Here is a 26,708-nt window from a genome sequence, read left to right as displayed (position 1 = left end):
CAGAAAAAGAACGAAAGATTCGAATCTCTGAAATGAACGAAAAAGCACGACTCTATAAGGGATACTATCATCTCTAAGCCGATACTAAGCAGTCATTTGTATGCACATAAAAAATCAATCATTATGTCTACACATATGTCCATACAAGCAGCGGAGAGATACGGACAAACACATGCATATATCTGAGATACAAAAGTATGCAATCATCGGCGGAAGTATTACTCGCATATACACGCGCATATGCGATAGGCTATAAACGTGCATCTGTAGTTTATAGCTGGTACGTTTATAGCTGGTAAACAAGTAGTAAATTCTAGAAGAAGAAACGCCTAGAAGTATGCGAACGAGATAGCAGAGACTATAAAAGGAGCGAAGGCTGAGTAAACAGCAATCAGTTTGATTTAAGTACGCTATTGGTTGCGAAGTATAAGTGTTATTTTGAAATATTTTCAAAGTAGTCTAATAAAGACCATTTTGCATTATTGAATATTGGAGTTATTTATTCAACAGTTTAGCGATACGAACGTTAGTAGAATGTTGCTAATAAGCGGAATTTCAATAAATTCGTTACAATATTCATAACAATGTTTTAATAGTTACTAAGAGCCATAATTTAAATTACCATAAATAAAGTATACTTGCACTATCTACAACGCTTTCGATTATAAGTACAACCCTACATTCTAATGGTAAGTTTGTTATTTCTATTGAACTAAAAAAAAAAAAGATAGAAATACTGTTTCTAGCAAAAGAACGCTTGCTGGGTCAGCTAGTGATGATATATAATTACAAATATGAGCAGTTTAACAAAAAACTTTTGTTTCAGTAATGTGTTTTAAAACTAATTCAAAACAAATTCATCCAATTCAAAATACTTCTTTATTCTAAAAAATATACTTAAACTATTAGTTCATCTAAAATAACATCTGAAAGACTAGATCTTAACTTGTAACACATATAATCGGCAATTGAGGAACATCTTTCAGACTACAAACGAGATTTATCTATCATATAGAAAAATTGGTGTTTCCTTTAACATCAGATTATTGAACTTTGTGACGTCTAAAGAAGTGTGTACTTTACCAGGAATAAGGATTTCCTGTGGTTTGAAATTGAAAATTACAAAAATAAATATATTAAATTTACATTTTAGGATCCCGAAATGCCGGAATTTCAATAAATGTAGTCCCGAGACACCGAGATGGTAAAATAGTACTTCACAAACGAAATTTTTCTTAAGCGTTTTTGTGTGGAATTTTTCATTTCTTCCGATGTGGATACTGCTCCTATAGATACTTTGTCGTGGGACGCAACTGCAAATAATGCAAGAGTGATGGACCTTGCTGCTGCCTTGCTTGTAGACACCATTCGGGAAAAAATAAAAAGGGGATACTATACCATATTTCCACTAAGAGCTTTATTCAAGATTTAGGCATCTAAAGGGTTAAACGTAAAATATTGAAAGTATTATAGCATATCTCCACTTAGAGCTTTATCTAGCAAGCTTTATCATACAAAGTTAAATCTCGAAACGCAGACGATTTTTAAGGTAAATCTTCAATCATTTGTTCAATCATTACAATTTTTTAGGTATGTCCCTAAATTTTATATGTCAAGTAATTTTTGATAGAAATATATTTTAATGTAGGAGCGGTCAAGTTTAGATATTTATTGCCAAAGTGAATAAAATTAAAAAGTATCCAAATGAAATATTCAGATATGTTTTTTCTTTGTAGAACATTCCAAAATGTATGTTTTAAATTCGAAAATATTATTTTCTTTTGTGGCTGAAAAACTTTACAAAAATTTGAACTGTGCATGATGTTCCAGCATGAAAAAAAAACTACAGTGGAGACAATGAAGTAGCATATCTCCACTGATTTGTTAAATCTCATATTAACATGCATTGTCTCCACTGTAGCTTTATTTTTTCATATTGAAAGTAAAGTGGGACCTCATTCACAGTTTCAATTTGTGTAAAGTGTTTCAGCCAAAACCAATTTATATTTTCGAATGATATACATGTTTTACAAAGCAAAAACATATCTGAGAAATACCTTAAAACTTTTTCCTATGAAAAAATTGCATGATATGTGAATTTCAGGTTGCCATACTAGAAATATTTTAATGATTGAAGAGAAATTCGAGATTTAATTTGGTATGATATGATGATGCAAGATTTAACGTTAAATCCTTTCAGATGCCTTAATCTCGAATAAAGCTGTAAGTGGATATATGATATAAAGTTCTATGCGGAAATATGCTATATCATACAAATTAAATCTAGAAACGCTGAAGATTTAAGTTAGATCCTCAATCATTTGTTCAATTTATACAACATTTCAGGTATGGTAACCGGCAACTCATATATCATGTAATTTTTTGAAAGGAAACAGATGACAGTTGTTTTTCGAAATCTTCAACATTGTGTACAAAACAGGTGAAATTGTATGTGTTTAAATCGAAAATGTAAATTTTTTTTTTTTCTTAAAATTGAAACTATGCATGTGGTCCAACTTAATATTTTTTCCATAAGAAAAAAAACGTGAAATAAGACTACAGTGGAGGCAATGTAGGTTAGAATATGATATTTAATAAATTTTTACAGTTGAAGCTCTAAGTGGAGATATAATATAAATGTTCAAATAATATCAATCCTGCACAGAATTTGTGGCGCGAACAAATGATTAGTTTTTTAGCGATGGCACTTTTTCTGAAATTGAATAAATATTTATCAAGTGTTGGTAAAATTTCGATTTCGGAAACCCAAAAGATAGTGAAGCGCGCTAATGGTTTACAACTATCCATTCTCATATATGTGTTGGACATCAAAGCGTACAGATTTCGTATGCAGCGGCTAAAAGCAGTATACAGTTCTAAAGAAAACCAAAAAATCCATACAAATTGACACTTAAGAAATGCTTAAGAAAAATTTCGTTTGTCAAAGTTTATTAAAATCAATTGAAATTTAATATTCGATGAGCATTGTATGTGAATCATCATGCGTCGTCAAACGTTAAAATTTCTTTGCTGCTCCTATTTTCATACAAAAGATATAAATCAAAATATTTCTGTGTTTACTTAACACGTTACTGGACGTGAATTCTGTAGCATTCAAATGTTACAGGATATTTTTATTTATTTAATTTCGTACAACCTTAAGTTTTTGAAATTAATATACAGTGAAATTAATAAACAATCTTTAGTTATTGTAAATTATGTACATATTTTGTTAGCTCAATGAAATTTTTAGCGGCCGCGGACGTTTTACGAGATGCGTAGGGACTTTTATTGAAAAAAAATTTAATTACGATTACCGCGATTGTAAACGCCGGTATCATTATTTGAAAAAATGTGAAAATGCGATTAAAGCAATCGTAGGCTAAATTCTTATGTTCATATAATAAATGTTTTGTTTCAAATTTGCTTCACTAACCAATTCCTTTTTTTTTTAGATTAAATAGTAAACAGTGATTCCAATCACTAATTCAATGCAACAAATAAGTGGGAAGAAATCAACCACCAGACTTAGGAAGCTGGCGCAAAAATATTGTCGTCGGAAGAAATGAGTGAAGAATACATTTGTAAGAGTTTTAGAATACATAAATAAACTTAAATTATTTGCTATTCAAAATTATCAGTGTTAATATTATATTGCCAATTTCACACAGAGGCTTAATGAAATAATTAGTAAAGTTTTCTATATTACAGCCCTAATTGAACTCAATCCTGCATACAAAATACAAATTCTTAATTATCTCATTATTTCTTTATTGAATGCCTAATCGAGTGAAGAATCCAATCGGTTTTACTTGGTGGTTCAAATTTCATTGTCAATTTAACAAATGACAATCAAAAATAAATTATTTTTAACAATTTACAAAAAATAGAAAAACAAGAAAAAATTCAAAATTTAATTTTTGCTGCATTTGCTGCAAAAGGCAATATGGCTTTTTCGAAAATAGGCACATATTTGGTTAGGTGCAACATCTATGGGTTTTTTAATTGTATTTATAGTTAAGAAGGAAACGGCTGCTTTCCATTTTAACTATTTTTTGTAAAAACGAAATATTTTTTTGGGGCTGTTGACAGATGTTCGCTTAATGAACCAAAAGGCCCTATATGAAAAGGGAAACTTAGGCTGGGTGCGAGTTCGCCTAAATTTTAGGTACCTAAACTAAAGCTGGAAAAAGCTGTCAAAACTGCGCGTTGATCTGAAAACTTAAATTGTTTATTTCTGTTAAGAAAATAATAACAATACGGGAAATTTGGTAATTTTGACGCGTTTCATGCTTAAAAAGAATATATGTAAATATATAAAAATGTAAGGCACGATAACCTCCCAAGAGATCTAAGGCCGAGCTTCTCTTCCAATTTGCGTCGTGCTCCTCTTAATTTTCCCTACAAATTGGCCGGACGGGACCTAATTGTTTTATGCCGACTCCGAACGGCATCTGCAAGGCAGATGAGTTTTCACTGAGAGCTTTTCATGGCAGAAATACACCCGGAGCTCTTCCCAAACACTGTCGAGGGGCGGCCCCGCTTAGAAAAATTTTCTTCTAATTGAAAAACCTTATTTCTAAAATTTTTTGATGTTGCCTTGACCGGGGTGTGAACCCAGGGCATACGGTGTGGTAGGCGGAGCGCTACCATCACACCACGGTGGCCGCCACTGTTTAAAAAGAACAGAGGTCAATTAGGGTCCGCGGTGAGTACCTATCCCATGATAGCAGTACAAGAAAATGCAGTGGGTCCGTTTTATAAGGCTTTATTTCCGGACATAGTGGAGCACATGCACAATGACCTTTTCCACAATCTCGAATTCAATACTGTGATATTGATACTCCCCCAATAACTTCTTTAGGCCAATTAGTCCACTTGGTTGCCAAATATGTTCAGATTGTGGTCCATATTTGAAAAGGATCCAATTCTAATGTCGCAAACATCAGCTTGAATAAATTTGAGCTCACCATCACGTACGATCGATGGGGCCTTAATCGCAACTGGGATCATCGCTCTATGATTTATGATTTACTTAAATTGAATGGAAAAGGGCCATTTACATATTTGCATATACAATGTTGAAAAATCAATATTTTTGTTTTTGAAATTTGAAAAGTATGCTCATAAAAATTCTAAATTTTTATTTTGCACTGCCTTACCGACAGTTTCCAGTGATTTAGGTTTTTTCCATATTTAGGTAGAAATTTAGGTCAACTCGCACACATCCTTAATTACTTCATTAAACAGAATTGTGATTCGATTAAGTTTCTGTGTGAAAACGGTATATGATTTATTAAGCCTTTCCTAAAATCGTGAAATGTCAATACTATTTGCATACTATATACATATGCACATACATATGAGCCGTTTATTTTGAAAGTGGCATAAGTCATTTCCAACTCATGGTCTTAAATGCATTGTTATTTTTGAACGAATGCATATATAGATGGTTCTACAATTATAAAATAATAATAAGAATTGCATCTTTTGGATATAGGACTCTAAAAAACTGGAGGCGAGGAGAGGTACAAACAAATTACCACTGAACCTAAACGACATGAAATGACTTATGCCACTTTCAAAATAAACGGCTCATATGTAAGTATGAATATGAATGCATATCGTCGGATGAAGCGCAAGCAAACCATCAATCTCAGAATATGTTTTTTCAAAAAGCTCTTATCTAAATTCAAAACATTTTTGACAAATGATAATTTTTTAATTAATTTATCGCTTAGCAGCCTAGGTAACTTTTAATAAAAGAGACTGGGCACAATTTATGGTATGCCGTGTTGCAATGAAATGACCACGGTATTAATAAAACACATTCTGAGATACGGCAGTGAAGTGAAGATTATGCGATCGTCCAGTCAGCAGACGTGTCGTACTCTTATTTGATTCATATTAAAATTCTGAGCTGAAGTGATTAATATTTTGAAAACGCATATAAACACATATGTAATGTATAAATGTATGCATACATATTTACTACCTACCTATTATTAAGGAAATAATGTTAATAATAACTATTACTATATAACTATATTTTGTATGCATACATACGTAATTATAATATGCTAATTTAACTCCCCCTCTTAAATAAAAAATAATAATTGCTACAGTTGAAAATGCGATACGAAAAAGAGCACCGGAAATGCTGCGATTTCCTTTTGTGACTGAAAAAAACTAGCACATACTAAATTCAGTTATTTTTATACAGCCCAGTTCTAAATATTCCCTCGGAATTTTGTTCTCGCGGATTTTTTTTATTCCCGCGAAAAAATTACTCCAATTCTTTTCTCCTAGGGAGAACAATAATTGGGGGATAGGAATTTCGAATTTTCGAAATCAGCTGTTTTGTCAATTGAAATTTCGTTGCGCATTTCTTATTTCGTTTAAAAAATTTAAAAGTTATTTATTGTTGCAAATTTGTTTGAAATTAAGAAATAAAATATACACAATGCACAGTATTGCATTTCATGTGGTATTCACTGAAATGAGTAAGGAATTGGTGCCACAGCAACATCAACAGAGGAGCATAAGAAGAAGACGGCGGGATAACACTAATCCGCCGGAGTTACCTGCTTCCATTCACCAAATCGATTTTCTCGCGGCCAAGTCTAGTTGAATTCGCCTTTCGTCATATACCAAAATCTATTTAAGCCTTCTTAAAAATCCTTGCGCAATTTCCGGATGGCTGCATCAAACATTCCAAGAGCTCCTTCGTTGCTTATGATATACTTTTCGACTTAAAATAAAGAATATTGTGGTATAATGTATGTACATATTTTAGCATAAATTTGTACAAATAAGTGTTCTTTCTTAAAAGAACCAATTTCCTTTAACTATCTTGATGCATTTCTTTCAATTTAACAAGTGAAAAAACTCCTAAGAAATGGCAGAGAAATCTCCCTCTCACACACATTCATAATACCTACATTTCTCCCATAACCGGTTTCCGCTTTTGCGAACATTGTGCAGAATAGGAGGAAAGGGGGAGGTGAAAAAACTCACAAGGAATTTTTATTTAGAATACGAGGAATGGGAGAAGGGAAATAACTCGCACGGAATTTTTGTTTAGAATTGGGCTGATAATGTACAAGCAGATCCGGCAGACTTCTCACCATTTTCATCTTCTTTTTATGGTGTATTTTGGTATTTTCCTTGTTATCTGATTGATTTACTACCTAAAAGACTAAGTATTACTTGTAAAAATGGGCTCAGATACATAAAAAAAACTGCTCCATCTTGTTGAGCTCAAAGGCCGGTTTAAATAAAACTTTTTTTAGGAACCGGATTGCTATAAATTTGGATAGAGAAAACACGATAGTTAGACGAAGATAGAAATAAAGGGAGCGGGGGAGGGAGAAAGAAAGAGAGCTAGAGAGACAGGGAGAAAGATACGCAGTGGGTGATAAAGGGAGAGGAAGGATTTAATAATTTTGTGGAGCTCAAAAGCCGTTTTTAAATAAAACACTTGAATATTTTTTTTTAATTTAACTTCAATTCATTTCCATATTTCCACTTCAGTCCTAACACAGCTAATTTTATATCTTTCTGAGACTCTTTCTCCTTCCCTCGTGTTTCCTTGCTCTCGTTTCTGCAACCTAAATTTCTAGCCATTCGGTCGACTTTATTTTATAAGATGTATAGATTTGTGATGGCAGCCGAAACTCTTGTAAATTGCCCATTTATAAATTCGTTTTTTAAAATTGGGGAAAAGTGGAAAAATGAAACGAAAAAAATAATCAGTTCAACAAAATTGAATAAAAACCAGTTCTGTGTTTAGAATCATTACAACGCATATACTTACTTACTTAATTGGCGCTTAACCGTTTAAGCGGTTATGGCCGTCCAACAAGGCGCGCCAGGCGCTCCTTCTCTCTGCCAACCGGCGCCAATTTCCACACACACCAAGGGGTCACACCAAGGGAGTTTAAATCGTTTTCTACCTGGTCCTTCCAACGGAGTGGGGCCGCCCTCTACCTCTGCTTCCATAGGCGGGTTCCGATGAATATGGCTATATTTATATCGATAACTTTTTCTATTACAAATCAAAGTCCCCTTAACGATTAAACATCCTATCAAAAAAAAAAACAAAAACACAAAGTTCTAGTTTTCGTCAGCTAAAAAATATCCTAGTTTTATTTATCGTTAAAACAACAACAACACCTAGTTTTCATTAGCCAAAAAGCCGAAAGTTTTCTTAAGAAATCTTAAAAGTGCTAGGTCAGGGGCTAGATTCAGTAAGAGTGATTTTCGAAATGTACATTTATCTTTCGTATAAAAGGAAAGTATACCTTTCAAAGCACGCGCTGACAGAATCTAGCCCCAGATAACATATTTGATATGTAGACATATATAACTACACACTTACACGAGTATGGGTTGATCCCCATACGAAATAAAAAAGTTGCAAAAGAACGCGTTTAAATTTGAAGCTAAAGCGGCCACCGTGGTGTGATGGTAGCGTGCTCCGCCTACCACACCGTATGCCCTGGGTTCACACCCCGGGCAAAGCAACATCAAAATTTTAGAAATAAGGTTTTTCAATTAGAAGAAAATTTTTCTAAGCGGGGTCGCCCCTCGGCAGTGTTTGGCAAGCGCTCCGGGTGTATTTCTGCCATGAAAAGCTCTCAGTGAAAACTCATCTGCCTTGCAGATGCCGTTCGGAGTCGGCATAAAACATGTAGGTCCCGTCCGGCCGATTTGTAGGGAAAATCAATAGGAGCACGACGCAAGTTGGAAGAGAAGCTCGGCCTTAGATCTCTTCGGAGGTTATCGCGCCTTACTACCATGGCTCAATTATATGGTTGGCTCATCTCATCAGCTGATTTTATTTTTTTCATTTCACTGGCATAGGGATTGTCAAAAGGAGATGTCAAACGCAAAATGGAACCAACACATTGACAATTATTTACTGCCATATGGTAAATTTTTTTATTAAACAAGTAAGGAAGGCTAAATTCGGGTATAACCGAACATTACATACTCAGCTGAGAGCTTAGCTGCGTTGGTTTCGTAGGGTTTCGTAGATGGTTTATAAGTGGTTTTTAATTCCATATCACATACGTTTGGGAAATATCGACCAAATTGTAGACCAAGGGTGACGTTTTTTGGAACGATTTCCCTTCATTCTTTTGTCAAATACGGGAAAATCACCATGTAGGAAAATGAACCTAGAGTCACACTGGAATGTGTTTGTATGACATGGGTATCAAATGAAAGGTATTACAGAGCATTTTAAAAGGGAGTGGGCCTTAGTTCTATAGGTGGACGCCTTTTCGAGATATCGCCATAAAGGTGGACCAGGGGTGACTCTATAGTATGTTTGTACGATATGGGTACCAAGTTAAAGATATTAATGAGGATTTTAAAAGGGAGTGGCCCTTAGTTGTAGATGTGCAGGCGTTTTCGAAATATCGACCAAAATGTGAACCAGGGTGACCCAGAACATCATCTTTCGGGTACCGCTAATTTATTTATATATGTAATACCACGAACAGTATTCCTGCCATGATTCCAAGGGCTTTTGATTACGCCCCACAGAACTTTTTCATTTTCTTCTACTTAATATGGTAGGTGTCACACTCATTTTACAAAGCTTTTTCTAAAGTTATATTTTGAGTCAAAAAACCAATCCAATCACCATGTTTCATCCCTTTTTTCGTATTTGGTATAGAATTATGGCATTTTTTTAGGGAAGTACGTGAACTAAGTTTGGTAAAGATATATCGATTGTTGCTCAAGTTATGGTGTTAAGATCTGAGCGGAAAGACAGAAAGTAGACTGGTTAATAAAAACTGGGCGTGGCTTCAACCGATTTCGCCCATTTTCACAGAAAATAGTTATCGTCATAAAAGCTATGCCCTTACCAAATTTCACAAGGATTGGTACATTTTTGTTCGACTTATGGCATTAAAGGTATTCTAGACAAATTAAATGAAAACGGGCGGAGCCACGTCCATTTTGAAATTTTCTTTTATTTTTGTGTTTTGTTGCACCATATCATTACTGGAGTTGAATTTTTTGTTAAAATTTGACTTTTAAACTGTTTTTTTTTTTTGAAGTGGGCGTGTTCGTCATCCGATTTTGCTAATTTTTATTCAAAACACATATAATAATAGGAGTAACGTTCCTGTCAAACTTCATCATGATATCTTCACCGACTGCCAAATTACAGCTTGCAAAACTTTTAAATTACCTTCTTTTAAAAGTGGGCGGTGCCACGCCCATTGTCCAAAATTTTACTAATTTTATATTCTGCGTCATAAGCTTAACCCACCTACCAAATTTCATTGCTTTATCCGTCTTTGGTAATGCATTATTGAACTTTTTCGGTTTTTCGAAATTTTCGATATCGAAAAAGTGGCCGTAGTTATATTCCGATTTCGTTCATTTTAAATAGCGATCTAAGATGAGAGCCCAGGAACTCACATACCAAATTTCATTAAGATACCTCAAAATTTACTCAAGTTATCGTGTTTACGGCGGACCGACGGATATGGCTAAATGATCATTTTGATATAGTCCATATGTATTTCAAAACTATGCTATGTAGTTAACGTTTTTGGAAAATATATATTTTTTTTTTCAAAGCTGTATACTTTTAAAAGGAAACCCAAATATCCACTTACTAGGCTGGGTCGGAAAAAAAGTTGAAAAAGTCGCCCGCTAAATTTTGAAGCTTCTGTTTAGAGGGTCTCGGAATATTTTTTTTTTAATTTTTTTTGAATTCTTGCAAATAGTTTTTTTATTTTATAACTGATTTTTAATTTTGATGTGCCATAATTTTTGTCTTGAGAATCTCTACAATTACTTCAGTTATCCTTTTAAGCTCCGACATCGTTTTCTTATAGTTTTTTCTCATTAACCAGTCATCAAACTTTGAAAATAAGAGTACGTTAAAACGACTGCAGATCTCAAAAAGACATTAAAAAGAACTATAGAGACTCTCAAGCGAAAATAATGACCTATCAATATCTCATCAAGTTTGTGAATGTGTTTGTGAATTTGGCAACTTTTTTTCGTATGGGGACCAACTATTCACTTGAGCTTTAGCCTGAAACCCTCGCTGTCATGGCTGTATAACTATTTTATTATTTTAAAATTTAATTTAAGCTTTTGAATAGCAAAATTTTTGAAATCTATTCAAGCTTAAAAATCCCATATTTATAGTTTTTGAAATGACAAATTTCAATGAGTCCAAAAAAGTTTTTTAATTTGTGGAAATGCTACGAAAATCTGCAATATTAAACAAAAAACAAAGAAGACATCAAACTTGTTTAGGACCAAGGCGAATTCAGTACCAAGTGGTTTTATCCTTAGTTAATGTTAATGCTAGTTAATTTAAATCAATGCAAATTTTCTTTTGACTTGACATTCTTCTGCACGACGAATTGGGATGAACTCGCTTTTCCATAAATTCGCCTTAGCTTCGAACATTTTAAAAACTTTCAGGGTGTGCAATTTTACCGTCCTTGCATACCAAAAATTTTCAGATTTTTCAAATCCCATATATGGGTGCTATTTTACTCATCCATACTTACATTTGTACACACACACTTCTGCATTATTACGTACATAAATGTATATATATCATACAATATTTTTTTAGTGCATATTTAGTTAAAAAGTACTTCAAATGCAATATACATATGAATAGATATAATAACTTACCTAACTAAAAGCTTGTTTAAAAGCTTAAATATATATATATATATATATATATATATATATATATATTAGAGCGGGTTAAATTGTATGGATGAATTTTGTTTGCATCAGGAGTATAGCAAAAACGTAATTTACATATGATTCTAAGCAAAATTGTTGAAGACACCATAGCTGTAAGCTCGATTCCAAGTCCCTGACTGTTGCAAAATAGATATTTTGCCATATGAATGTAGGGTTTGGCCAAAAAGTCTTCATAGCTTCTGATAGAATTATAAGAAAAATATCATATTGGGCTTACTTTAAAGGTATTTTACGTACATTTCAGAGTCTGTATTAATATCTATAGTGTTTTTGAATTTTAGTAGATATATCAGGCTTAAATTATGAGAAATTAGCCTAAAATGAACTTTTAACTACTATATTATCATTTTTAACAAATATTTTATGGAAATTCTTTTTTTCTTTACAGCTAAAATAAGTTCAGAACATTTCAACAACTTTCATTCACACAGTTTTTCTTTTTTCAAATTCGCTTTAGTAGAGAAATTTATTAGTAGAAAATTTTCAAAAAAAACCTATATTTTCAAGTAATAAGCAAAAAACACAATTTTTATAATATCAATTTAATTTATTTAAAAAATTATTTTTTTACTTAGAATTGACCATTTTAACGAATTTTTCAAAATAAAATGTTATGTTATCATTTTTTAATATCTTTTTCTCTCCATTCGTGGTTGTTTTTCACGACTTTCTGCCGTAACAGCCATAACACCTTCACGTTTTTTTTCTATAACACATTTGGAAACAGATGTTAACAACTGCACATATCCTTCTGTTCCTTGTATATGCATTGGAATATTAGGATCATCTAGTGTTGGCTCATCATAATCTAAGAATTGTACCAAGTGATCATATGGAATATTTCTTGTGAATGCCGGTTCAGATAGTAAATTATCGTCATTCAGATCAATCATATCAGTATAATCTGAAGCATTAAAATTGATATTATATTTTTAGTAACCTCGTGAGTTTAGTTGGATCAAGTATTTTTTCTCGATAGTATAAATATTTTTGATAGCTTTATCACGCATGGCTTTTCTATCATCAAATAACATTGTTAATAAAATGTTTTTATTTTGGATTACACCATCTTCAATATTGAGTAAATTACGTGGTAAGTATCGTGTCCAACGAATAAACTTTAATAAAAGTACATTGCCGTATACAACAAAATTATAGTATTTTACATTGAAATACATTGGCACATAAATTCTAATAATATAAACTGCTAGAGTTTTCAAATTTTCCGATGGTGTATTAGTTGTTGTATATAGACGTATTAGCCTGCTTGCTTTGGTTACCCATCGGGAATACACAACTGGTCCTGGTTTTATGTTAGCTTAATCAACTGAAGCAGCACCATTTGAAATTGCTTTGGCCATTTGATATAAATATATAACATCTGTAGATAATTCTCGTTCTTGTTCATCACTGATCATTCAAGGCATATTTTCCAATGCTATTGGTTCAAAATCACTTACAACCTGAAAAATAATTTATTTAGATCAATTGGAATTAGAATAATTTTCCTATTTTAATTTGACTGAAAAATGATTTTAAATTAATTTTAACAAATGCACACCTCAAATTTTTCACGGTCTTGAATGCCTTTGTATATTTTTCCACTTGCTGCTCTTGGTCCGCTCGTGACTGCTTTATCTAATGCTAAGAATAAATGACCAAATGGTATTTCATTGAAATGAAGCAAACATATAAACCAGTGCAGTGGTATAATTAACCGCTTTTCAAAAAGTCTTATACATAACACCATTTTCTATTCCAGTATTAGCGGGTTCTCCATCGCGGCATATGCTAATTGATTGATTTACTGACAGTTTTTTGCTATTGAAGAAAACATCTAATTTTTTAAATTTGTGTTTTGCATTTTCTTCTTCACCCAAACTAACATATCCAAGTAATTCAGCATTCGGCTCTTTTAGAACAACTAAATGGGGTTCTTTTACCATATTTGTATGAAATTTCTGATTAATTTTCTCTCTAGTTAGTGAATCAACCCCTGCTGGTATTTGTTTTCATGCTTAATTCAGTTTTTCTCATTTCTACACTAACAACGCAATTGAGACATTTTGTCTCTATATTAATGTCTCTATAGAAATGTTTCATTCTCTTCAGTTTCTCTTAGAAAACATAATAATTGAAATTCAATTATTATAAGCCGGTGTTAAGCTCATGAATTCTTAAATATAAGTATAAACTGAACACACCATTAAACAAACATACGAAAACATTTTACTTTGAATTTTAGCATGATCACTTAAAAAAAAAAAAATCTTAAAATGTCACGACTAAACGGTAAATTCAGATTATTTAATTCATTTGATAAACCAAATGCAATAATAACGTGTTCAAGTATATGTCATAATGTCGATTCAGATGATGTAGAAGGATTTGATTCATCCATTTTAAATTTAAATACAAAAAGCTGTAAAGAAAAAAAGTTGTCCAATACAAATTTGTTAAAAATTATAATATAATAATTAAAAGTTCATTTTAGGCTAATTTCTCATAATTTAAGCCTGATATCTTTACTAAAATTCAAAAACACTATAGATATTAATACAGATTCTGAAATGTACGTAAAATACCTTTAAAATAAGCCTAATATGATATTTTTCCTATAATTCTATCAGAAGATATGAAGATCTTTTGGCCAAACCCTACATTCATATGGCAAAATAACTTTTTGCAAAAGTCGGAGATTCGAAATCGGCCTTACAGCTATGGTGCCTTCAACATTTTTTCTTAGAATCATCTGTAGATTACGTTTTTGCTATACTCCTGATGGAAAAAAATTTGACCCGCTCTAATATATATATATATATATAACGAACGTGCATATAGATGTGTGTATGAGTGTATACACATTACCAGCACACATATTATAAATATTAACTGTTTTGAAACTTACTGGAGCAACAAAAAAATTTAAGAGCAATGTATATTACATACATGTGTATGTACTCTATTTAACAACAAATTATTATAAAAAATTTATTAAAATCATATTGTACAATAACTGAAGGTTCATTAATCGTGTAATGTACTTAATTTAATAAACAAATGAAATGTATACATAAACTAGTCGAGCTCATTATTGTGTTTAAATAAATACCTATCCTACATAATAAATTAGCTATTGTTAAACAAATATATAATTATGTATTTACAGATATGTATGTATATGCCTAAAATCCAATCTAATATTTTAAGAGTTTGAAATTGTTTAATTATCATATTATAATAAAGAAAATCTTAAGCTAAATATTTTTCCTCCGTTATTGAAGTCGTTTTTGAAGTCCGGAAAATTCGGTGTTGTAGGAAAGTACTACTGAGAGTATTAAATAGGGATGAAAATCTTATGCCGGGGTTTTCAGTGCGAGTTTAAACTCCAGTTAAAGTTGACTAGAGTTTAATCCTGCTACTTCAGCCGCTTAAGTTGAGATGAGCAGCAAAATTGTATGTTATCAAAGTGGCAAGGTTAAACTCTAGTCAACTTTAACTATAGTTTAAGCTCGCACTGAAAAACCAGGCATTAGAAAACTTTCCTTCAATCAAGGCGAATTCAGTACCAGGTGTTCTTATCCCAACAGCTGATTGGTTCTTCTTGATAATTTTCGATCAAAGCCTTGTACAACAAAATGTCATTTAATCGAAATCAATGAAAATTTTCTTTTGACTTGACATTCATCTGCACGGCGAATTGATTTAATTCGCTTTGCCACCACCTGGTATAGATTCACCTTACTGATGATACTGATCTCGCCTTGGGTAAAATTCTAGACAGCGGTCGACTGCTAAAAATGAGTCCAAAAATATCGTGAGGGGTGTCAAATTACGCGCCTTGACAACGGCAACAATAATCCGAAGGCGGCAAAGAAAATGTGGTAAAAGTCTAGTTGAGGGGACGACTGCTAATACGCGTCAAAATATATCGAGAGAGGTGTCGCGTATTGACCTCGACAACAATAATCCGAAGGCAGAAAAGAAAAATTGTATTTGTAGTTGAAGTTGGCGATTTTCATGTGGTTGTTGTAATGTTGTCGTACCCACAACAAAAACTGTGAGCATACATAAGTGTTTTGCGCGGATATAGTTTTGGTCTCCAAAACGGTGTTGGACTCAACCAGGGTAATTTTTTATAATTATTAATACTGATGTCAAGACGCGTCGTTTGACACCTCTCTCGATATTTTTGGTAGCGTATTAGCAGTCGACCCGTCAACTAGACTTTTACCGAAAATGTTTAACCCTGCCAGGAAAAGTTGAAAATTTGCATGTGGTTGTTGTAATTTTGATGAATTTATTGTACACAGGAAAAAAAATTGTGTAGAAAGGTGTTTTGCGGGAATTTTATTTTGATCCCAAACGGATGTTGGACACAGCCAGGATACTTTTTTATAAGCGCGGCCGAGGCCTCCAATGCAGAAAGATGTTCTGCGCAAAAATAGTATGGATCCCACCTCCGGTTTCAAAGAGCTCCGGGATCATTTTTTCAGTTTTTCGTGAATATCTTTTGATTATTGACACCAAGGTTAAACCGTCTTTTGCAAATCTTCCGATATTCTTGGACGCGAATTTCATATAAATTGTATGAAAGAAAAATGTACATTTCGAAATTCACGCTTACTGAATCAACCGCAGACGAGCATTTCCGACGGCAGCCGATTCTATGTATCGGAGCGACTCAGGTCTTTTTTCCCGACCAAAGGCTGTCATTTCAGTGCAACCCTATTTAATTTGTTGCGTCCATCCCACAAATTTTCATCTTCGGAGCAAATCTTTGCAGCTACTACAATCATCGTAGCATGGATAGAAGCAATGCCGAGCACCAGCCTTTACCCCCGTCCCGCAATTCCTTTTCCGGCACACGCACTCACGTAAGAAGTGGTCAACAACTCCCCTCACACCATGTGCTTCGTATGCCAGTTCATGCCTTGGCCGATTCCACCTTCATAAATGTTTAGGGCTTAGCAATGGCAATCGCTTGACCGGCGCATTTGTTGCACCGTGCTGCCAAAACACAAGTACCAACCCATCGATACCAGATACTTCAGCAGCAGTCGGACAGCACACCCGACAAACCGTAAATCCTTCAAAGCGTGTTCATCAATCTCTAACTCAGAGTGGCAACTGCCCGCCACCCATCCGTTGCACTTCAGAGTTCTGCAACTCATTTGTGACGGGTTAACCGTAAAGATCGCGGAGATAGTTGACTACATTAATAAAAATATTGTGGCGAATTTTAGCATCAATATGTTCTTAGTAAATAAAGGCACAACAACAATAAAGCAAGCTGCCACTTTGTGCACATGAACACATAAATTTAATCATCATTTACAAACATATATGGAAGGCGACGAGAAGTACATGCGCACACATAACCAGCAGCTTGAAATGAAGAGATATCTCACACACACACACATGTAGTCATCAGCCGAAGTTTTTACTCACACATGCACACGCATATAACTAAATTACGAAGCAGGAGATACAACAATTCTAGAAGGTGAAACTTCTAGACCTTTGGAGAAATATGCAGAAGAGGCAACAGAGAGTATAAATGCAGCGCAAGCTGAGGAATGACTAATCAGTTTTGATTTAAACACGCTATTGGTTGTGAAGTATAATTTTGAAGTACTACTCCCAAAGTAATCTAAATAAAGACCAGTTGCAATACTGAATATTGGACTGATTTATTCAACAGTATGGCGATTCGAACGTTAGCAGAAGGTGCATAAATATCAGTAATCCCCAGAATTCGCTACAATTGGTGTCAGAAGAGGAATTGTTGAATAAATTCCGAAGATTTCGAGGACGACAAGCACATGGCCAAGTTAAGTGATTTGAAGATCCAGCAGCTCAAAAAGGAGTTGGAGAACCGTGGATTGAATACAACCGGCAATAAGTCCGAACTTCAAGCACGGCTACGAGACGTACGTCTTTCATCCTGATCTGCTCAAACATCGACAGTGGCATCTCAACTGGAATCCCAGAAGACATATATGGCATCTCAACTGGAATCACAGGAAAACCGTATAACTCCAAGATGGAAGCACAGGAGGCACGCATTTCAGAAATGTCGTCGCAAATGTCATCTCAACTGGAGTCGCGGGAGACAAGCATAACAGTTACAACAGAATCGCCCGGCTGTTTCATCGAGTAATACAAAGGTAAAAACCCCTTCCTTTGATGGTTCTGTTCCGTTCCAGGTCTTAAAGCTACAGTTTGAGAAGACCGCAGCAGTGAACAACTGGAATGCTGAAGATAAAGTTGCTACTCTATTCGTAGCATTGGAGGGGCCAGCAGCCGAAATCCTACAGACGATTCCCGAAGGAGAGCGGAATAACTATGATGCGTTGATGGCAGCTGTAGAACGACGTTACGGAAGCGAACACAGGAAACAAATCTACCAAATTGAATTACAAAACCACTACCAAAAATCTTACGAGACTTTCCAGGAGTTTGCTTCAGATGTTGAAAGATTGGCTCATCTCGCAAATGCGGACGCACCCGTGGAATACACAGAGAGGGTTAAAATTCAGAGCTTTATAAATGGAATACGGGATGTCAAAAGGAGCTACATATGCGAAACCAAAACCAACATTTGCTGAAACGGTAGTACATGCACTTACTCAGGAAACAGCCTCACTTTTGAGTAAGCCAGCGTACAAACCCCATCGTGTGGAAGTGGAAAGGCCAGACTGGGTAGACACAATTTTAGAAGCATTAAAAGGAACGCAGCAGAAAAACGAAGGTGCCGTCAAATGCTTTAAATGTGGTAAGCTAGGGCATGTAGCACGTTTTTGCAGCACCAACCCTAGTAGTTCCAACATTGTGGGTGGTCATAAACGCAGAGCTGAAGAAAATAATCAACCAAGTCCACTCAATCGTTAAACTAAAGCGAGTCATCGACAAGTGGCGACAGCTGGCTCCCGCAATTGAATGCCCCATAATCTCTATCTCGCAAATAGGAAGAAGGTCGAGCAATCTTACTTTCGGAGGACATGTGGATGGAAGGAACATTTACTGATTGTAGATACGGGTGCATCTCATTGCATCATTCGATCGGATTTAGTCAACAAGGAGATAAGACCATTGCATGGAGCAAGATTTCGTACAGCCACAGGAGAAGACACCTAGGTTCTAGGAGAAGTAGCATGTGAAGTCACAATTGGGAACGTCACGGTACTACACAGTGTTATAGTGGCAGAGATTGTTGATGAAATCATAATTGAAGTGGACTTCTCAATCGACCAAGGCATCAAGATCGGCATGCAAAACAAGACGATGCGATATAAGAACATGGATGTGCCACTTAGTTCCGGTTACGAGAAAGGCTACAGCAGTAAACGAGTGCTGGTGGAGGAGAATCAGCAAATACCACCAAAGTCGGAGGCAGTAGTCTGAGCAAAGGTTGATTGAGATTGTAGGACAAACAAATTGTTGGTTATCGAGGCAGCAAACAAATCAACACCGAACGTACTTGTAGGAAAAACCCTGGCTATGACAAAACAAGATGGACGTATCACGGTAAGAGTACTCAATTAGTTCAAGTCAGCACTCAAATTGACCAGAGGAACTATACTGGGAAGATGCCAAGAGGCTGAAGTAGTAATCAATTGTGAACAGCTCCAGGAAAACGTTTCAACTAGCAAGATTGATTTTTCAGATCACATGATGGCATGGATGAAGGGACTAGAGGAAGACTATCAGAGTAAGGCAAAACAACTGCTTCTGAAGTACGCAAACATATTTGACCAGGATGGTTCCAAACCAGGCCGCACCAATATTGTGAAACATCAAATTGACAATGGAGGTGCGAGGCCGACCCGTCAAGCTCCTCGTAGTGTTCCACTGGCGAGGCGGGAAGTTGTGAGTCAAATCATACAAGAAATGAGCGACAGCGGTGTCATCGAACCATCAGCTAGCCCATGGAGCTCAGCGGTGGTACTTGTGAAGCAGAAGGACGGAAAGATGAGGTTTTGCGTGGACTACCGCAAGTTGAACGACTTTACGAATAAGGATAGCTTCCCATTGGAATTGACGATATTCTGAACTCTCTATCTGGCACGAAATGGTGTTCCACACTGGACTTAAAGGTGTGATTCTATTGGGTTGGTTGCCGTCAGTCGGTCACGCAGTGGATTCCCAACTTCGTGGTTTGCAGCAGGGCGAAAGGGCCCAAACCCCGAAGTCATGGCCAGATGAAGCAACAGAACTCAGGTATACCATTTGAAAGGATCGCTATGGATGTCGCAGGCCCATTTCCTACAGGCAACTGCGTAAACAAATATCTACTGGTGGTTATGGATTATTTCAGTGAATGGCCAGAGGTATACCCAATCCCAAATCAAGAAGCGGAAACAGTGGCAGAAGTGATTACAAACAATTGGGTTGCAAGGTATGGTGTACCAATGGAGTTACATTCTGACCAAGGCAGGAATTTTGAATTAGCTGTTTTCCAAGAAATGTGTAAGACATTGGGCATTCGAAAAACACGAACAACTGCGTTGCATCCTCAGTCCGATGGTATGGTGGAACGTTTCAATAGAACCTTGGAGGAGCACTTAAAGAAAGTAGTGGACAAGTTCCATAAAGAGTGGGATACACACATATCATTACTCTTGATGGCTTACCGATCGGCAGTGCATGAGACAACGGAACAAGCTCCCGCAAACGTAATTTTTGGCAATGACCTTCGACTGCCAGCTGATTTGAAGTTTGGGAAATTCCGATGCGGAGGGGATGCCAAGAAATCCACTGGCGTGTTGGAGGAAGAGATGAATGAAATACAACGAACCAAGATTATGAGCGACAAGATGAAAGCCAGATACGATAAAGCAATTAATTCGGAAGGATTTCAGGAAGGAGATTTGGTGCTGTTATACAACCCACAACGAAAAAAAGGCTTGTCCCGAAATTGCAGTGTAATTGGTAAGGCCCATGCAAAGTTGTAAAACGGATCAACGATCTAGCTTACCGCATACAAACCATTGGCAAACTACGAAACAAAATGAAAGTGGTTCATTTCCAAAAGCTGGCAGCATGTAAATCGGAAAATTTGTCTGGTCGGGACGATCCGACTTAGATGGAGGGCAGTAAATAAAGGCACAACACTAATAAAGCAAGCCGCCACCCTTTTGTACATGAACACATCAATTTAATCATAATTGACACACATAACACACACACACATAACCAGCAGCTTGAAGTGAAGAGATATCTCACACACACACATATGTAGTCATCAGCCCAAGTTTTTACTCATACATGCACACGCATATAACTAAATTCCCAAGCAGGAGATACAACAATTCTAGAAGGTGAAACATCTAGACCTTTGCAGAAATATGCCGACGAGGCAACAGAGAGTATAAAAGCAGCGCAAGCTGAGGACTTACTAATCAGTTTTCATTTAAACATATAATTGTGAAGTACTACTCCCAAAGTAATCTAGGTTAGGTTAGGTTGAACTGGCCGGTCCATGAGGACCTCACATAGACTGAATAAGTCCGTAGTGTTACCAGAAGTTTGTTTTAACGACCAAACTGAAAAACCCTATCAAAAACCAGGACCTATGTTATAAAATAACTCCGTCCCCTTGGCATATACTAGAAGCTTCCTAGGATTTAAGTCACTTGCTGCTTCTTGATCTGACAGCTGTATCACTCCTAATAGCTGGAGTCTTAGCCTGGCAAGCGCAGGGCAAGAGCACAGAACGTGCTCGATCGTTTCCTCCTCCAGCCCGCACTTCCTACTTCTGCTATCACTGACCAAGCCTAATTTAAAGGCATGTGACGCCAGAAGGCAGTGTCCAGTCAGGATATCTGTCATGAGTCTACAGTCCTCTCTTTTTAATGATAGAAGCAACTTTGTTAGTCTAAGGTTGTAAGACCTGCACATAATATTCGACACTTTACAGCCCCGCGCTTGAACCCACACCTTTCCTGCTTGGTCGATCAAGTGCACCTCCCGCCTTCGCTTAATTTCGCTTAGTCTAATTGGGACGTCTACAACAAAACTGTGAGCATACATAAGTGTTTTGCGCGGATATAGTTTTGGTCTCCAAAACGGTGTTGGACTCAACCAGGGTAATTTTTTATAATTATTAATACTGATGTCAAGACGCGTCGTTTGACACCTCTCTCGATATTTTTGGTAGCGTATTAGCAGTCGACCCGTCAACTAGACTTTTACCGAAAATGTTTAACCCTGCCAGGAAAAGTTGAAAATTTGCATGTGGTTGTTGTAATTTTGATGAATTTATTGTACACAGGAAAAAAAATTGTGTAGAAAGGTGTTTTGCGGGAATTTTATTTTGATCCCAAACGGATGTTGGACACAGCCAGGATACTTTTTTATAAGCGCGGCCGAGGCCTCCAATGCAGAAAGATGTTCTGCGCAAAAATAGTATGGATCCCACCTCCGGTTTCAAAGAGCTCCGGGATCATTTTTTCAATTTTTCGTGAATATCTTTTGATTATTGACACCTAGGTTAAACCGTCTTTTGCAAATCTTCCGATATTCTTGGACGCGAATTTCATATAAATTGTATGAAAGAAAAATGTACATTTCGAAATTCACGCTTACTGAATCAACCGCAGACGAGCATTTCCGACGGCAGCCGATTCTCTGTATCGGAGCGACTCAGGTCTTTTTTCCCGACCAAAGGCTGTCATTTCAGTGCAACCCTATTTAATTTGTTGCGTCCATCCCACAAATTTTCATCTTCGGAGCAAATCTTTGCAGCTACTACAATCATCGTAGCATGGATAGAAGCAATGCCGAGCACCAGCCTTTACCCCCGTCCCGCAATTCCTTTTCCGGCACACGCACTCACGTAAGAAGTGGTCAACAACTCCCCTCACACCATGTGCTTCGTATGCCAGTTCATGCCTTGGCCGATTCCACCTTCATAAATGTTTAGGGCTTAGCAATGGCAATCGCTTGACCGGCGCATTTGTTGCACCGTGCTGCCAAAACACAAGTACCAACCCATCGATACCAGATACTCCAGCAGCAGTCGGACAGCACACCCGACAAACCGTAAATCCTTCAAAGCGTGTTCATCAATCTCTAACTCAGAGTGGCAACTGCCCGCCACCCATCCGTTGCACTTCAGAGTTCTGCAACTCATTTGTGACGGGTTAACCGTAAAGATCGCGGAGATAGTTGACTACATTAATAAAAATATTGTGGCGAATTTTAGCATCAATATGTTCTTAGTAAATAAAGGCACAACAACAATAAAGCAAGCTGCCACTTTGTGCACATGAACACATAAATTTAATCATCATTTACAAACATATATGGAAGGCGACGAGAAGTACATGCGCACACATAACCAGCAGCTTGAAATGAAGAGATATCTCACACACACACACATGTAGTAATCAGCCGAAGTTTTTACTCACACATGCACACGCATATAACTAAATTACGAAGCAGGAGACACAACAATTCTAGAAGGTGAAACTTCTAGACCTTTGGAGAAATATGCAGAAGAGGCAACAGAGAGTATAAATGCAGCGCAAGCTGAGGAATGACTAATCAGTTTTGATTTAAACACGCTATTGGTTGTGAAGTATAATTTTGAAGTACTACTCCCAAAGTAATCTAAATAAAGACCAGTTGCAATACTGAATATTGGACTGATTTATTCAACAGTATGGCGATTCGAACGTTAGCAGAAGGTGCATAAATATCAGTAATCCCCAGAATTCGCTACAATTGGTGTCAGAAGAGGAATTGTTGAATAAATTCCGAAGATTTCGAGGACGACAAGCACATGGCCAAGTTAAGTGATTTGAAGATCCAGCAGCTCAAAAAGGAGTTGGAGAACCGTGGATTGAATACAACCGGCAATAAGTCCGAACTTCAAGCACGGCTACGAGACGTACGTCTTTCATCCTGATCTGCTCAAACATCGACAGTGGCATCTCAACTGGAATCCCAGAAGACATATATGGCATCTCAACTGGAATCACAGGAAAACCGTATAACTCCAAGATGGAAGCACAGGAGGCACGCATTTCAGAAATGTCGTCGCAAATGTCATCTCAACTGGAGTCGCGGGAGACAAGCATAACAGTTACAACAGAATCGCCCGGCTGTTTCATCGAGTAATACAAAGGTAAAAACCCCTTCCTTTGATGGTTCTGTTCCGTTCCAGGTCTTAAAGCTACAGTTTGAGAAGACCGCAGCAGTGAACAACTGGAATGCTGAAGATAAAGTTGCTACTCTATTCGTAGCATTGGAGGGGCCAGCAGCCGAAATCCTACAGACGATTCCCGAAGGAGAGCGGAATAACTATGATGCGTTGATGGCAGCTGTAGAACGACGTTACGGAAGCGAACACAGGAAACAAATCTACCAAATTGAATTACAAAACCACTACCAAAAATCTTACGAGACTTTCCAGGAGTTTGCTTCAGATGTTGAAAGATTGGCTCATCTCGCAAATGCGGACGCACCCGTGGAATACACAGAGAGGGTTAAAATTCAGAGCTTTATAAATGGAATACGGGATGTCAAAAGGAGCTACATATGCGAAACCAAAACCAACATTTGCTGAAACGGTAGTACATGCACTTACTCAGGAAACAGCCTCACTTTTGAGTAAGCCAGCGTACAAACCCCATCGTGTGGAAGTGGAAAGGCCAGACTGGGTAGACACAATTTTAGAAGCATTAAAAGGAACGCAGCAGAAAAACGAAGGTGCCGTCAAATGCTTTAAATGTGGTAAGCTAGGGCATGTAGCACGTTTTTGCAGCACCAACCCTAGTAGTTCCAACATTGTGGGTGGTCATAAACGCAGAGCTGAAGAAAATAATCAACCAAGTCCACTCAATCGTTAAACTAAAGCGAGTCATCGACAAGTGGCGACAGCTGGCTCCCGCAATTGAATGCCCCATAATCTCTATCTCGCAAATAGGAAGAAGGTCGAGCAATCTTACTTTCGGAGGACATGTGGATGGAAGGAACATTTACTGATTGTAGATACGGGTGCATCTCATTGCATCATTCGATCGGATTTAGTCAACAAGAAGATAAGAACATTGCATGGAGCAAGATTTCGTACAGCCACAGGAGAAGACACCTAAGTTCTAGGAGAAGTAGCATGTGAAGTCACAATTGGGAACGTCACGGTACTACACAGTGTTATAGTGGCAGAGATTGTTGATGAAATCATAATTGAAGTGGACTTCTCAATCGACCAAGGCATCAAGATCGGCATGCAAAACAAGACGATGCGATATAAGAACATGGATGTGCCACTTAGTTCCGGTTACGAGAAAGGCTACAGCAGTAAACGAGTGCTGGTGGAGGAGAATCAGCAAATACCACCAAAGTCGGAGGCAGTAGTCTGAGCAAAGGTTGATTGAGATTGTAGGACAAACAAATTGTTGGTTATCGAGGCAGCAAACAAATCAACACCGAACGTACTTGTAGAAAAACCCTGGCTATGACAAAACAAGATGGACGTATCACGGTAAGAGTACTCAATTAGTTCAAGTCAGCACTCAAATTGACCAGAGGAACTATACTGGGAAGATGCCAAGAGGCTGAAGTAGTAATCAATTGTGAACAGCTCCAGGAAAACGTTTCAACTAGCAAGATTGATTTTTCAGATCACATGATGGCATGGATGAAGGGACTAGAGGAAGACTATCAGAGTAAGGCAAAACAACTGCTTCTGAAGTACGCAAACATATTTGACCAGGATGGTTCCAAACCAGGCCGCACCAATATTGTGAAACATCAAATTGACAATGGAGGTGCGAGGCCGACCCGTCAAGCTCCTCGTAGTGTTCCACTGGCGAGGCGGGAAGTTGTGAGTCAAATCATACAAGAAATGAGCAACAGCGGTGTCATCGAACCATCAGCTAGCCCATGGAGCTCAGCGGTGGTACTTGTGAAGCAGAAGGACGGAAAGATGAGGTTTTGCGTGGACTACCGCAAGTTGAACGACTTTACGAATAAGGATAGCTTCCCATTGGAATTGACGATATTCTGAACTCTCTATCTGGCACAAAATGGTGTTCCACACTGGACTTAAAGGTGTGATTCTATTGGGTTGGTTGCCGTCAGTCGGTCACGCAGTGGATTCCCAACTTCGTGGTTTGCAGCAGGGCGAAAGGGCCCAAACCCCGAAGTCATGGCCAGATGAAGCAACAGAACTCAGGTATACCATTTGAAAGGATCGCTATGGATGTCGCAGGCCCATTTCCTACAGGCAACTGCGTAAACAAATATCTACTGGTGGTTATGGATTATTTCAGTGAATGGCCAGAGGTATACCCAATCCCAAATCAAGAAGCGGAAACAGTGGCAGAAGTGATTACAAACAATTGGGTTGCAAGGTATGGTGTACCAATGGAGTTACATTCTGACCAAGGCAGGAATTTTGAATTAGCTGTTTTCCAAGAAATGTGTAAGACATTGGGCATTCGAAAAACACGAACAACTGCGTTGCATCCTCAGTCCGATGGTATGGTGGAACGTTTCAATAGAACCTTGGAGGAGCACTTAAGGAAAGTAGTGGACAAGTTCCATAAAGAGTGGGATACACACATATCATTATTCTTGATGGCTTACCGATCGGCAGTGCATGAGACAACGGAACAAGCTCCCGCAAACGTAATTTTTGGCAATGACCTTCGACTGCCAGCTGATTTGAAGTTTGGGAAATTCCGATGCGGAGGGGATGCCAAGAAATCCACTGGCGTGTTGGAGGAAGAGATGAATGAAATACAACGAACCAAGATTATGAGCGACAAGATGAAAGCCAGATACGATAAAGCAATTAATTCGGAAGGATTTCAGGAAGGAGATTTGGTGCTGTTATACAACCCACAACGAAAAAAAGGCTTGTCCCGAAATTGCAGTGTAATTGGTAAGGCCCATGCAAAGTTGTAAAACGGATCAACGATCTAGCTTACCGCATA

The 26,708-nt window shown here is 37.0% G+C and overlaps 2 protein-coding genes across 3 annotated transcripts in view; one reads left to right on the top strand and one right to left on the bottom strand.

Annotated features, from left to right (window-relative positions):
- LOC137244534 (phosphatidylinositol 4-phosphate 5-kinase type-1 sktl-like) overlaps positions 1-4,276 on the top strand; it is a 108,348-nt gene extending 104,072 nt beyond the window's left edge. For both annotated transcript variants that reach the window (XM_067773631.1, XM_067773629.1), the window contains one exon: positions 3,456-4,276. In XM_067773631.1, the coding sequence (XP_067629732.1) occupies positions 3,456-3,474 (19 nt within the window). In that variant the 3' untranslated portion in view covers positions 3,475-4,276. The remainder of the gene's footprint in view (positions 1-3,455) is intronic.
- Positions 1-26,708, bottom strand: part of LOC137244536 (uncharacterized) — a 169,775-nt gene that overhangs the window by 27,423 nt on the left and 115,644 nt on the right. The window lies entirely within an intron of this gene.

This window comes from Eurosta solidaginis, chromosome 3, assembly GCF_040869045.1.
Source record: "Eurosta solidaginis isolate ZX-2024a chromosome 3, ASM4086904v1, whole genome shotgun sequence".
In the NCBI taxonomy this organism is placed as follows: domain Eukaryota; kingdom Metazoa; phylum Arthropoda; class Insecta; order Diptera; family Tephritidae; genus Eurosta; species Eurosta solidaginis.
Note: the sequence above shows the minus strand (reverse complement) of the source record. Positions and strands in the feature narration are given on the sequence as shown.